This window comes from Sapajus apella, unplaced genomic scaffold (genome assembly GCF_009761245.1).
Source record: "Sapajus apella isolate SASKATOON/1434 unplaced genomic scaffold, GSC_monkey_1.0 scaffold99, whole genome shotgun sequence".
Classification (NCBI taxonomy): domain Eukaryota; kingdom Metazoa; phylum Chordata; class Mammalia; order Primates; family Cebidae; genus Sapajus; species Sapajus apella.
This window is the reverse complement of record NW_022437039.1, coordinates 1,972,549-1,987,259: the sequence shown is the minus strand read 5'-3', so window position 1 is coordinate 1,987,259 and position 14,711 is coordinate 1,972,549. Positions and strand designations below refer to the sequence as shown.

The following is a 14,711-nucleotide window of genomic DNA, read 5'->3' as shown; positions in this document are numbered from 1 at the left end:
CTAAAAATACAAAATTAGCCATCAGCTACTCAGGAGCCTGAGGCAGGAGAATCTCTGGGAGGTGGAGGTCGCAGTGAGCTGAGATTGCACCACTGCACTCCAGCCTGGGCAACAAGAGTGAAACTCAGCCTCAAAAAAAAAGAAGAAAGACCCAAAACCTAAAATGCAATTAAAAAAAAAAAAAGAAGAAAGTAAAAAAATTCAAACTTCTTTTTTGTCCTTTTTGGGGAGATTTAGCTAACAGTTTCTCATGTATCCTTCCAGAAGATTTTTGGGCATAGACAAGCATACTACACACCGCATACTCTCTCTTCTTTCCCTCTCTTTTTGCACTTTGCATCTGGCACTTGACTCTGTGTGTAGTCTACATATGGCGTCCACATCTGCCCCTTTTCCAGCTGCAGGTCTTCCCAGTGTAGGCAGCCCTGGATACCTGACCAACACCCTCCCAATGGGCAGCAGTTTCTCCCCAGAGCTTCCCCATGAGCAACAATGTTGCTCATGTACACAGTGTACACAGCATGTACACTGAGCACAATGTCAGCAACACTGTTGCAGCGACCATCCTCTAAGGCATGCTGAGCCAGAATAAGAGCCCACCTGTGGGGAAAGTCATAGGGAGGGTGTCCAGGCAGAGGCAGAGTGGGGGCAACAGCAAGGACTGATAAGTTCCCTGGGAACCCCTCTTGGGTGGTGGGGATGCAGTCTGTGTGGTGAGCCAGCTTCGTTTGAGTTCAGGCTTCTGCAGGTCCCAGGTGACTCCCCACACACCTGTGTTCTGAAACCCCAGCTCCTTTCTAACACCTGCTCCCAATATCAGCTGGCTGGAGGGAGCATCCCTTTGGGGACCTAGAACTAGGCAAGGAAGTCACTTTTGGACCAGGGAGGGCATTGTGATGCCCTTACCTTCCAAGGAGGAATGCCCACCTAGGGACAGCACCTGAGACAGAGCCAGGCAGAGCCGAGTTGGGGGAGGATCAGATTTGGTGGGGAGCTCTGTTCAGGCCTGCCTGCCTGAGCAGCTGGGGGTCTGCACACACAGGTCTCAGACCACCTGGTGAGCTTGTCCAGAGTTCACATTCCTGGGTCCCTCCCTCCTCAAACCCACCAATCAGGATGTCAAGGGTACCAGGGACACAGAATATGCCTTTTTTTTTTTTTTGAGACGGAGTTTCGCTCTTGTTACCCAGGCTGGAGCGCAATGGCGCGATCTCGGCTCACCGCAACTTCCGCCTCCTGGGTTCAGGCAATTCTCCTGCCTCAGCCTCCTGAGTAGCTGGGATTACAGGCACGCGCCACCATGCCCAGCTAATTTTTTTGTAGTTTTTTAGTAGAGACGGGGTTTCACCATGTTGACCAGGATGGTCTCGATCTCTTGACCTCGTGTTCCACCCGCCTTGGCCTCCCAAAGTGCTGGGATTACAGGCTTGAGCCACTGCGCCCGGCCAGAATATGCCTTTTACAAACTCCCGTAGAGATTCTAAGGTGCAACAACCTCAGAACCACCGTCTCTCCCAGGATCTTTCTCCTTCATAGTTCCCAAACCCATTCAAAAAGTTCACAGTTTGGCTGGGTGTGATAACTGACACCTGCAGTCCCAGAAGTTCAGGAGCCTGCAGGAGTTCAAGACCAGCCTGAGCAACAGAGTGACAGCCCATCTCTACAGACAGTCTTCAAAATTAGCCAGGCATGGTGGTATACACCCGTGGTCCCAACTACTTGAGAGGGAGGCTGAGAAGAGAGAATGGCTTCAGACTGGGAGGTCAAGGCTGCAGTGAGCTTTGATTGCACAACTGCACTCTAGCCATGGTAACACAGCAACACCCTGTCTCAAAGAAAAAAAGACAGTTAACATTTTTAATATGCGTCCACTGCCCCAGGACCTGAAAGCTCCCAAAGAGAAAGGCCCTTTTGTGTTTCTTCTTCTTTTCCCTTTTCTCATCTGTGTACAACACAGGCAGAGCAAGGCACACTGGGGCTGAGAGAGTGATGAGAAACATCTGCCAAATGAGTGAATGACTGCACCGAGCAGTACATCCTCCCCCAGAAACATGCACATACGGACACACACATTTTGAAAGCAACTTTAGGGCTGGGTGCAGTGGCTCACGCCTGAAGTCCTAGCACTTTGGGAGGACAAGATGGGAAGATTGCTTGAGCCCAGGAGTTCAAAACCAGCTTGGGCAACACAATGAGACCCCATCTCTACAAAAAACATATACGCCGGGCACGGTGGCCCACGCCTGTAACCCTAGCACTTTGAGAGGTCAAGGCGGGTAAATCACCTGAGAACGGGAGTTCAAGACCAGCCTGACCAACATGGAGAAACCCTGTCTCTAGCCAGGCGTGGTGGCACATAGCTGTAATACTAGCTACTAGGGAGGCTGAGGCAGGAGAATGACTTGAACCCGGGAGGCAGAGGTTTCAGTGAGCCAAGATCACACCATTGCACTCAAGCCTGGGTAACAAGAGCAAAACTCTGTCTCAGAAAAAAAGAAAGACCCGAAACAAAAAACATGTAAACATAAAAGTTTTAAAAATTAGCCAGGTGTGGTGGTGGACACCTGTGAATCCAGCTACTCAGGAAGCTGAGGTGGAAGGATTGCTTGAGCCCTGAAAGTCAAGGCTGCAGTGAGCTATGATTGTGCCACTATACTCCAGCCTGGGCTACTGAGTCTCAAATAAGAAAGCAAGCAAGAAAAGAGAGAGAGAGGGAGGAAGGAAGGAAAAGGGACAACTTTAGGAGGAATCATGCCCCTAAAAATTTATGCCTAGTGTTCCTTTATTGGAACACTATGCCTGTGGGAGTTATTTAGCTCCTGCCGCTCAAGGTCATTGGCAAAGTCTGATTGTTCAATTCAAAAAATTGCAACCTCAGGCATAAAAGGGTTAAATCCACCCATAGAAGCCCCATTAAGAATAAGGTTGGCTGGGTGTGGTGGCTCACACCTGTAATCCCCACACTTTGGCAGGCTGAGACGGGCGGATCACCTGATGTCGGGAGTTCAAGACCAGCCTGACCAACATGGAGGAATCCCATCTCTACTAAAAATACAAAATTAGCTGGGGTGGTGGTGCATGCCTGAATCCCACCTACTCGGGAGGCTTAGTCAGAAGAATTGCTTGAACCCAGGAGGTGGAGGTTGCAGTGAGCCAAGATCGTGCCATTACACTCTAGCCTGGGCAACAAGAGTGAAACTCCGTCTCAAAAAAAAAAAAAAAGAATAAGGTTGGGTGGGCATGGTGGCTCATGCCTGTAATCCCAGCATCTTGGGAGGCGGTAGGCAGGCAAATCACTTGAGCCCAGGATTTCAAGACCAGTCTGGGCGATATGGTGAATTGAAACCCCGTCTCTACAAAAAATTGTAAACATTTCCTAGGTGTGGTGGTGGGTCCCTGCAGTCCCAGCTCCTCAGGAGGCTGCAGCAGGAGGATCACATGAACCCAGGAGGTTGAGGCTGCAGTGAGTCCGCGTAGGCAACACAGTGAGATCCTGTCTGAACAATAATAATAATAATGTTTTCCTAGAGTTTCCTGTAATACTTAGAAACCACAGTCCTTCCGTGGCAGGGACAAGAGAGACCTGGAGAACACTTGATTTCTTAGACACTCTGGGGCTGTGGGCAGGAAAAGCCCTTGGAAATGAATTCCCTATCAACCTCCTTATTTTTATTTATTTATTTATTTATTTTGGGACAGTGTCTCACTCTGTTGCCCGGGCCAGAGTGCAGTGGCACGATCTCGGTTCACCGTACCCTTCACCACCCAGGTTCAAGTGATTCTCCTGCCTTAGCCTCCTGAGTAGCTGGGATTATAGGCGCAGGACACCCCAGCTAATTTTTGTATTTTTAGTAGAGACAGGGTTTTGATATGGCTGGTTTCAAACTCCTGACCTCAAATGATCCACCTGTGTTGGCCTCCCAAAGTTCTGGGATTACAGGCGTGAGCCACAGTGCCCAGCCCAGCCGAGCCACCTTATTTTTAAATACAGAACAAATGGGGAAGAGGCTGGTCTGAAGACTCAGACAGCTGAACTTGAACCCAGGACTCCAGACGCCCAGTTGGAGGCCCCTCCCCACAGACCTTATCACTCCCTTTCTGAGCCCTAATAGCCTTTTGGCCATAACATAGTCTCTCGATCGCTCCCTTCTGAGGTCTACCCAGGGCTCCTGCTTCCTGTTGGGCCCAGACCCTTACCATCCTCCACATTGGCGCTGAACCCTCCCCGCTGTGAGGCCCCATCCGGGCTTCAGGTCAGATTCGATTTCCGTCTAAGGGCAGCCTTCTCCACTGGCACACAATCTGAGCCAGGACATGCTGGCAGATTTGTGCAACCTCGTTGTTCTGAGCCAGAATCGAGCAGCTTTTATGACCAGCTATGAAGCGCTTCTCTCGTGCCAGGGCCTAGAGTTATTGACGTTTCAAAGGCGTTTTTGTCCACCCAAGATGGCAGGCCGAGAGCAGATTCGGGCCAGGGCACTGCGCTCAGCGCCTTGCGTGCGTTACCTGCAGGGACATCCCCACTAGCCTTTCGGATGCAGTGGCGGTTATCATCGTTTGACAAAGAAGTAAACGGTAGCTGGAAGCAGCAAAACACTTTGTCCAGGAGTGCCAGCCGACGTGGGGGTGGTAGGATTTGAACTCAGGCCGACGCCCTCCGCAGCCCAGCCCCCTTCCCTCAATTGCCACCATCTGAGTGCAATTCACTAGCTACTAGGGCACAGGAGACCTGTGCGGATCTCTGCTGCACCTGCCTTGCGGGGCCCAGCTGGGTGTCCGCCAAAGCACCAGAAGCGCTGAGTTCCCGGCAGCGCAGAACCAGGTGAAGGCCTCCGCCAGAGGCGCGCCGCGCCGGGGAGGGTGGGGCTGACAGTGCTCGCCCCGGCGGCCTTTGCGCCCCCGCGCCTTCCCGGCCCCAGGGGTGGGCGGTGTCCAGCCAAGACCCGGTGTCCCCACCCCCGCGCCCAAGCCCCGCCCGCGCGGTTGCCTCTCCTCGAGAAGGTAAGCACCACCTTCTCGGGGAGCGGCTAGCAGAGCCAGTGGCCGGCCGGCGCCCCGCCCCCCGCGAGTAGGGACCGGGTTCCGCGGCCGCGCTGCACTTGGGGCTCCCCGCGCCGCGGCTCGCTCACCTGCGCTCCCGCCCGCCCCTCGGTGCGCGCCAGGCCCACCAGCCGCCGCCGCCTGCATCCCGAGCGCCACCATGAACTCGCTCTTCAGGAAGAGAAACAAAGGCAAATACAGCCCCACCGTGCAGACCCGCAGGTGAGGAGGCGCCCGCAGCTCGGCTCCGGGACGCTCTCGGGCCTGTGGGCGCACAGGACCGGGAAGACCGCCGGGCGGTATAGGAATAAGGGGCTGCACTGGGGCCCAGAAACCGGTAGCTGAGTCCCGAGCGCGGGACACGCAGGACCGAGGTCACCTCGAAGCTGGGAAGCAGCGCCGGGTGGGAGGGGACTGCCTGGGGTGCCCGAGGGGGCGCATAATTGGGGACATCGGGGACTCAAGGAGCCGAGGGGGCATTGCTTTGGGGGCCTAGGGCATGGGCAGCTGAGCTGGGGTACAAGGCACTCCCGGGTCCCAGGGTCGCTTTTGCGCCGAGGGTCGCCGAGGACTGGGAATAGCCACCGGGATGCGGGGGCGGAGTTTTCGGAGGACCCGACACTCAAGGCGGGGTCGCTGGGGGTCCCAGGAAGCTCTTGGGTGCGACTTTCACACTTCAGGCAGTTCCGTCCAGGGGGCGCCCTGAGGCAGGGAAATTGAGCTGGCGTCGGAGGGGTGCTCTCCGGTGCCTCTGAGACCGCGCAGGTGTGTCTTGGCGTCGGGGAGGTGAGGGTTGGGGTTCCGGAGGGGCGAGCCACCTGCTGCTGCACTTCCCGGCACCTGCCACCCTGCGCTCCAGAGCCGCGCCCAGAGGCCCTGGGGGGTGCGGGGTCCGGTCCGGGGACGCAGGCGGAGGCACCACTTTACCTCCCCACCCTCTGGGTTCTGAGCAGAGGCTGGGCGGCGTCAGGGCCTCGTCTTCGAAGCTCGATTTCTCAGAGGTGTGGCTCCCTGCCCCCATCCCAGCCCCGAAACTGGCGGCGTCTCTGAGCCGCGGGTTCCCAGGGCAGCCTGGGAGGGGAATGACATGTCTTGATGTGTTTGCAGTGAGAAGCAGCCCACGTCCGTTTTGATAAGCCTAATGTACTCACTTAATAACCGGTTTAGGGGAGCCTGGTGGAGATGCTGAGATTGAGGGAGGAGGTGGGAATCCAGCCCCTGCCTTATCCCCCTACTTTGGAAAATAGAGTGGAGGCTCTCAGCTAGCAAGGACCATTTTGCCAGCTTCCGGGACAAGAGGTTTCAGGCAGGTGAGGGGGCCCCAAATGGCATGGGAGTTCTGCCCCCAAGCTACCCTCACTGGGAACCCCCACTGTACCCTCCAGCAGCTCCTCACTCCCTCCCTAGCCCCCAGATGAAGGTAAGGAGATGCCTCTGGGCCCAGGGCTCCCACCCACCCCCTGCAGTCCAGCCTAGGCCGACCAGTCGGACAGGTACAGACGATGGCAGGGGCCCTGGCAGGCTGGAGTGCGACACTTCGTTCCCTGGCCTCCCAGGCCCTTCAGAACCACCCCCCACTCCTCCCCCCACCAGCCCTGTGATCCCACCCAGCCGCATCTCCGTTTGGGCTGTTTCAAGCTCAGAGGCATCACTCGCCTTTGGAGATTTCCCCACCCCTCCCCTGTCTTTCACAACCCCAGAGACTGGGCAGGGCCCGCATGCACACTGCTTCTCCATGGCTGCATCCAGCTGGCACTCAGACCCAGTCAGGGGCCCGTCCAGTCCCTGCACTGCTCCCTGAGGCATTGCACAATTGGATGCTCTGTGCCAGCTGTGGAGAACCGTTCTGTACTCTCCAACCCAGAGACTAGGCCCATCCAGTCCTTCACGGGTGCAGACACCCACATACCAGGAGAGGGGCCAGGCCTCGCCCAGCCCTCTGCCTCCCCACAGCCTCCCTCCTTCCTGCTGCTCTCCATCCCTGAATGCCCCAGCTTGGACTTGACAGAAGGTTCTAATGAACCCAGATGAGCTGGGAGGGGTGGGGCTTTCTCGGAAGCGTGAGGAAGAAAGGCCTCTCATTCTTTACAGCTGCAGGGACTTGGAGGGTTTGGGGCAGCAAAGATTTGGGGTCCTGGCACTCTCTGTATCCGTGGCCCAAGGCAGCCACTGTCTGTCCTAGGCTGACAGCCATTGGTCCCAAACATCAGTTTAGAGGTCTCTTTCTTGAGGAAGCCTTCTTGATTCTCTCCCCAGCATGGGGTGAAAGACCCTTCATTTGAACCTTGCCATCGCAGCAGAGAAAGAGCACAGCCACAGTCCTGAGAAGGTGCCAGATGCCTCCCTGGATGGTCTCCCAGCCCAGCGCATCCCTCTGTCCCCCCCCCCCCCCCCCCCCCCCCGCTTAAGCGGGGACTAGTTCTCAAACTGGATTGTGAGGCGGAAGCAGCCCTGTACCCCTTTCTCTCAAAGGCATCTCTTGAGCATTGGCTGATGCCCGGCTAGCATCATAGCAAGTGTCGTGGCAGAGGGTGAAGGGGACAGACTTGTGGCTCTAGGCTGTGGTTGCTGGTCTCAGGGAGCGGATCCCCCAGTTCTTTCGCCCCGAGTTTTCCAGGGGCCCACTCCATTGTCTGGGGGAGGATGAGGTTGCTGGTCAGATTTGGCATGGTGGGGTGGGTAGGATCTCTGGCGCTGACAGCAGAACACCTCACTGTTGATCCTGGTGTTTCCACTCTGGAGCCTCTCAAGCCTTGTTTTCCCTTTCTGCACAGCAGGGGTGGTGATACTGAATATCTCATGCATGGGACTGCTGGGAGAAGCAGTGCTGTGGCACATGGGAGGTGACCCGAAGGGTGCCCCCCTTCTGATCCCAGGGGACCCAGGAGCCCCAACTTGTGACTTCCACACCCAAGGCAGTCAGGCCTTCGGACTACAAAGTGTAGATTAGCAAATGGAACACCCCACCGAGAAAGCCACCCTTTCCAGTTTGTCTACCTTTTAGCAGTTGAAGCTCGGGAGGGCTGGGACAGGGTGTGAACCCCGTTGTTACCGTTGCCTGGGTTCCTAATGACAGGTGTGGGAGCTGGTGTTCACACCTGAGCTAATGATACAGTCAGGTGGGATGGTGCAGATCACTGAAGAGAGCATCCAGCCTGGCAGAGAGGCCCTGGAGGAGACACACTCCCACCCTCCTGGCTGTGCAACCTTGGAGGAGCTGCTTGGCCTCTCTGAGCCTGTTTTCTCACCTGTGGGATGGGAATAAGCACGGTGCCTGCCTGATGATGCTGGCTGAGGATTAGATGGGCACAGTGGCTCACGCCTCTAATCCCAGCACTTTGGGAGACCGAGGTGGGCAGATCACCTGAGGTTGGGAATTCAAGGCCAGCCTGATCAACATGGAGAAACCCCCTCTCTTCTAAAAATACAAAATTAGTTAGGTGTGCTGATGCATGCCTGTAGTCTCTGCTGCTAGGGAGGCTGAGGCAGGAGAATCACTGGAACCCAGGAGGCAGAGGTTACAGTGAGTGAAGATCACACCATTGCACTCCAGCCTGGGCAACAAGACCAAAACTTGGTCTCAAAAAAAAAAGAAAAATAATGCAGGGGAAAGATGGAGAACAATAAGAAGTCTCAGGTAATGGCAGTGTGATGATTATAGTTATTAAGCACATGTGGGCAAGGTAGCTGTGTTGTACCCAGGGTTCAACTTGATATCATGGGGGACAGGCTGTGCACTGCACAACTCCATAGCACTGTTCCTGGGGTTAGCAGGTGGACATGGAGGAGATGTTGGCACTCGAGTCGTTGGCAGTCACATCGGAGAGATAAGATGGAGTTAAGTTTCAGTGCACATGTGATTACATGAGCCTCAGGATGATTGGGCCAGGCAGGAGCAATGGAGCATAGAGGGGGACGGATGAGGTTTCCAGCCTAGCCACCCACATACTTTGTGACTGGCCATAAGTGAGAGCTGTCATAGTCTGAGCCCAGATGCTGGGAGGTGAGGGAGGAACTCCCAGAGGAGGCGTCTGACCTGGCATGGGGTAAGTGGAGTAGCCAAGACACAGCTCTGCAGTCAGCCTGAATTCTGCCTGTTTGAGAAGAAACAGCCTCCCTGAGCCTCAGCTTTTGAATCTGTAGAATGGGATTAATCTTGCCCCTCCCCCAAGACCTGTGTCCCAGTAAACACCCAGCAGCCTGGCCTCAGCTAGACAGGTCTTGAAACACTGGCCCAGCCCTGATGGAGGGGATTCTGCATGGGAGGCATGACCCCAGGCTTTCGAGGGAGAGCTGGGGAAAGGGAAGCGTGCTCTACCGGGTGGCACCTGGAGTAGCCCGAGCCTCTTGGTGGTTAAGAACACAGTATTGGCTGGGGGTAGTGCCTCACACCTGTAGTCCCAACACTTTGGGAGACCAAGGCAGGTGGATCAGGAGATAAGGAATTCAAGATCAGCCTGACCAAGATGGTGAAACCCCATCTCTGCTAAAAATACAAAAAAAATTAGCTGGCTGTGGTGGCAGGTGCATGTAATCCCAGCTACTCAGGAGGATTCGGCAGGGAGTTGCTTGAACCTGGAAAGCAGAGGTTGCAGTGAGCCGAGATTGTGCCACTGATCTACAGCCTGGGCAACAGAGCAAGACTGTCTCAAAAAAAAAAAAAAAAAAAAAAAAGCAAGAACACAGCATTTGATGGTTTGATGCTAGCCGGGCGTGAGTTCAGGCCCCAGCTTTGTGTCTCCTAAGCTGCTTGATCTTGGGCAAGTCATTTAACATCTCTGAGCCTCAGTTTCTTCATCTGTGACGTAGGGTGATAAGAGCAACCTCCAGCTGGTGAGGCTGCTGGGTGGATCAAATGAGAGTATGCACGTGATGGGTCCAGCCCATGACCCAGTTCAGAGCGAGTGCCTGGCAAATCATAGCAACTGATACCATGAAGTGCACGCTGCTATTAAGAGTCACAATGTGTAATCCCAGCACTTTGGGAGGCTGCAGCAGGCAGATCACAAAGTCAGGAGATCGAGACCATTCTGGCCAGCATGGTGAAACCCCGTCTCTACTAAAAATAGAAAAATTAGCTGGGCGTGGTGGCGTGCACCTGTAGTCCCAGCTACTCGGGAGGCTGAGGCAGGAGAATTGCTTGAACCTGGGAGGCGGAGGTTGCAGTGAGCTGAGATCATGCCACTGTGCTCTAGCCTGGTGCCTGGTGACAAAGTGAAACTGTCTCAAAAAAAAAAAAAAAAAAGTCACAACGGGCTGGGTGAAGTGGCTCATGCCTGTAATCCCAGTACTCTGGGAGTCTAAGGTAGGCGGATCACTTGAGGTCACCAGTTCAAGACCAGCCTGGCCAACATGGTGAAACCCATCTCTACAAAAATAAATTTTAAAAATTAGCCATGTGTGGTGGTGGGCATCTGTAATCCCAGCTACTTCGGAGGCTGAGGCAGGAGAATCACTTGAACCTGGGAGGCAGAGATTGCAGTGAGTCGAGGTCACACCAGTGCACTCCAGCCTAGGAGACAGTGAGACTCCATCTCAAAAAAAAAAAAAAAAAAAAAAAATGAGCCAAGCCCGGAGTTGACCAGGCAGCCGACTCAAGCAGACACATGCATGTACCCCTCGATTAGTGACGGTGGGAATGCCTGATGGATTGGGGAGAGGGCCCTGCCAGCAAAGGCCGTCCACCTCCATCCACCATGTGGGTGATGGCTTGGAGAGAGCTGCCCTGCCATTTCTCAGGCACGCCCTGTGAGCACAGCAAGGCCATGGATGTTCCATCTCATTCTGACAGTGTGCCGGCCAGGCAGGTGGGAGTGTCCTGTTTCACGGAGGGCTCACCTTCACCTTGGGCTCATAGCTCAGAAATGACTGATGCAGGGGGACCAAGGAGGCCCAGGGAAGGAAATTGGGGCTCTGCACCCATACCTGGGGCTGGCAGCAGCTGTGTCTGGGGACTGCTCCAGGCCAGACGGTAGAGTCACTGGTGTTTGTGTTCACTGCGTCCACTCCCAGCAACCCCTCCATCTCCCTTCCCTCTCTTCCATCTGGCCTTGGCCCTCCATGCCTTGCCCAGTTCTCTTGGCAGAAGGAATGAGACTCCAGAAATTTGATTCAGGACAGAGCTGAGCTTACCTGGAGGAGCAGCTGCTAATGGTAGCATTTCAGGCACTGTGGGGTGGGGGGTAATTTGGGGAGAGGGTGTTTTGGGGGAGAGACACAGCTCCCTCCACACCCTTTAGGCAACACCCTAAGGATATGGTGGAGGGAGGCCCTGGGAGTGGGGGACCTGGAGGAGAAGATGCCTTAGAAAGCTTCCGAGGCACCCCCTCAGGGAGGAGAACCCGGACTTCCCAGTGTGCAGCTGCTCTGCTCCCGCAGGGCTATGCCAGGGTTGGCGGCACCTTCCATCCTCCCAGCCTGCCTGCCCCGGCCTGTCTTGGGAACAAATGGGGAAGTGGCCTCTGTTCTTTGTTCTCTCCAATTCTCTTGGTGGGTTGCTGTGCTACAGCCTCTGGAGCCTGAGATACCACCCAGTGTCCCTTTCTGCCTCTAGGCGAGACAGAGCTCTCTTCAGGTCCCAGCCCTGCCCTTCCCTAACCCAATCTGGTTTTTTTGTTGTTATTGTTGTTTTTAGTGTTATTTATTCTTTAGAGACAGGCTCTTGCTCTATCACCCAGATTGGAGTGCAGTGGTGAGATCATAGCTCACTATGGCCTTGAACTACTGGGTTCAAGCAGTCCTTGTGCCTCAGCCTCCCAGGTAGCTGGGACTACAGGTATGCATACCACCATGCCCCACTAATTTTTGTTTTTTTGTAGAGATGGGGTCTCACTATATTGCACACTCTAATCTTGAACTCCTGGGCTCAAGCAAGCCTCCTGCCTTGGCCTCTGAAATCTCTGGTTTTACAACCATGAGCCATTGATTGAATCCAGCTTCTTTTCCCTTTAAATGTACTGCCCCTTCTCCCTGCCTGCAGAGCCAGCAACCCAGCAGGTCTTCAGCCCCTCTCCACTGTTACTTCTTCCTCTCCAGTGATCTAGTCCCTTTTCCCCATGGCAGCCAGGGAAGGGAGCTCCTTAGAACATATGAATCTGACCATACCTCCAGCGTCTTAACCCCTGGCCCAGACCTCCCTTTGCTCTTAGGCCCTGGCAGCTGAATGCCCTACACAACATCAGCACCTGCCCGCCACTGTCTTGTGTCCACGCTGCACCCAGCCACAGTGTGGAGACAAGACAATGTCTTTCCCTGTGCCATTCCTACTGCCTAGAATGCCCCCCACACCCCTTCACTGCCGCTCTTCTGCTTCCAGATTCACCTCCAGCTCCTCAGGGAAGCCCTCCCCAGCCTCTCTGCTGGAGCAGACCCAGCCGTCCTATGGTCTCCCCGTCTCCTTGGTAGCTCTTGTCTCAGCAGCCATGTCAGTGGGGTAGCCAGATGTGGCTGTGTGGCTGCGTGGCTGCCTTCCCCCAGAGACTGGTGCTGCACATGTGCTGAATGAATGAGGGTAAGCCATGGGGAACTGCTAAAATTCTCCGCTTCCCTCAGCATCTCAAGAGAGCACACATAGGCCTGTGCTTCACACCCCAGGAACAGCGGATCCTGGAGGTGGAGGTGGACGGGTGGGGTTCTAGCTAGCCTAAAGGAATGTGAGACCTGAGCAGGCTGCTCCCCTCCCTGTCCCCATCCAGTCACCTCCTGGACACAGGCTAGTGAGCTGAGAGTGGGCTGAGTACACAGCTGGCAGCAATGCGGGGTGATAGGCAGTGAGATAAAGGAGGGCCCTGACCCACCCACAGGGGCTTCTGCAGGAGGGGTCATCTAAGCTGAGCCCAGGGGTTAGCTGAAGATGGGTGGATAAAGAGTGTGCAGTTGACAGAAAGAGACAGGGGCATGTGTATCCATGACCTGAAAAAGCAAGATGGTGAGCAGGCAAAGCAAGCTGATGAAGGATACAAAGACGATGCTTGTATATGTACATTTTTAGAAACATACACAGAGCAATTCCATATACTATCCCTGAATGCAGATGTGTCTATGTATTGGAAGGCATAGCAGACTGGGTGCAGTGGCGCACACTTGTGGTCTCAGCATTTTCAGAGGCCAAGGCGGGAGGATGGCTTGAGGCCAGGAGTTAAGACCAGCAACATAGCGAGACCCTATTTCTAAAAAATAGCTGAACATGGTGGTGCATGCCTCTAGTCCTAGCTGCTCAGGAGGCTGAGGCGGGAGGATCCCTAAGTCCAGGACTTCAAGGCTGCAGTGAGCTGTGATAGTGCCACTGCACTCCAGCCTGGGCAACAGAGCAAGACCCTATCTCTAAATAAGTTAATAAAATAAAACAGGAAGAACCAGTAAGTCTAAAATTCTGCTGCTGCTAAGGAGAGGGCTGAAAGGATAATGAACACATCATTTTAATTCCTTTTTAGAAAAATCTGCAGCAAAGATGGCACTGTGAAAACCTCGACTAAACCCTGATGGTGGGGACATGGGTAGCTGATTCTTTTCAGTGCTTTTCTGTGTGTCTGAGTAGATCGTGAGTTTTACAGTTTAGGTGAGGGGTGGTATAGAGAAGGCGAGCTGGGATGCGGCACAGCTGGTGGGAAGAGCCTGCAGGGAAGCCCTGAGTCCTCAGTCTCAGTTTAGTCCATAGCAAAAGCAAGGGTCTGGGAGAGGAAGGAGAGGGGTCTCAGGAAGCAGAGGGGCCCATTCCAGGAAGGCAAGCAGGCAGGTTCTGGATGGGGAGACAAAAATGGAGAGTCTCTGCGAGGAAGTGGGAGAGTAGAAGGGGAGGGGACCAGAACTGGGAAAGGTATGAACACAGAAAGTCCTTCAGGTTGGGTCTTAGCTTAAAACGGTCACCCTAAATCATGATTGCACTGAGACCAATTCTATACTCAGCTCTGTTTTCCACCCAGGCTCAGAGAGTTTGAGTGACTTTGCTCCAGGACTCTCAGTGGTTGCTTTTCTCGAGACAGAGTTTCGCTCTTGTTGTCCAGGCCAGACTGCAATGGAGCAACCTCAGCTCACTGAAATCACCTCCCAGGTTCAAGTGATTCTGCCTCAGCCTCAGGAGAAGCTGGGATTAAAGACGCCCACCACCATGCCTGGCTAATTTTTTGTATTTTAAGTAGAGACAGGGTTTCACCATGCTGGCCAGGCTGGTCTCGAACTCCTGACCTCAGGTGATCCACCTGCCTCAGCCTCCCAAAGTGTTGGGATTATAGGCATGAGCCACTGTGTCTGGACATCTCAGCAGTTCTTACCCAGACACTCTGAGAGGGCTGGCAGGGTGTCCTGGCCACCCCACCCATCCTTTCCTAGGCAGAGGGTTTTTGTCACACCTTATAAGATAAAACACACCGGGGGCCAGGCGCAGTGGCTCACACCTGTAATCCCAGCACTTTGGGAGGCCGAGGTGGGTGGATCACGAAGTCAAGAGATCGAGACCATCCTGGTCAACATGGTGAAACCCCGTCTCTACTAAAAATACAAAAAATCAGCTGGGCCTGGTGGCGTGTGCCTGTAATCCCAGCTACTCAGGAGGCTGAGGCAGGAGAATTGCCTGAACCCAGGAGGCGGAGGTTGCAGTGAGCCGAGATCGCGCCATTGCACTCCTGGGTAACAAGAGCAAAACTCCGTCTCAAAAAAAAAAAAAAAAAAAAAAA

The 14,711-nt window shown here is 54.5% G+C and overlaps 1 protein-coding gene across 1 annotated transcript in view; it reads left to right on the top strand.

The window, feature by feature from the left end:
* Positions 1-5,086: 5,086 nt before the first annotated feature.
* PPL (periplakin) overlaps positions 5,087-14,711 on the top strand; it is a 58,078-nt gene continuing 48,453 nt past the window's right edge. The window contains exon 1 of the mRNA XM_032258030.1: positions 5,087-5,262. Coding sequence (XP_032113921.1) covers positions 5,201-5,262 — 62 coding nt within the window. The 5' untranslated portion in view covers positions 5,087-5,200. The remainder of the gene's footprint in view (positions 5,263-14,711) is intronic.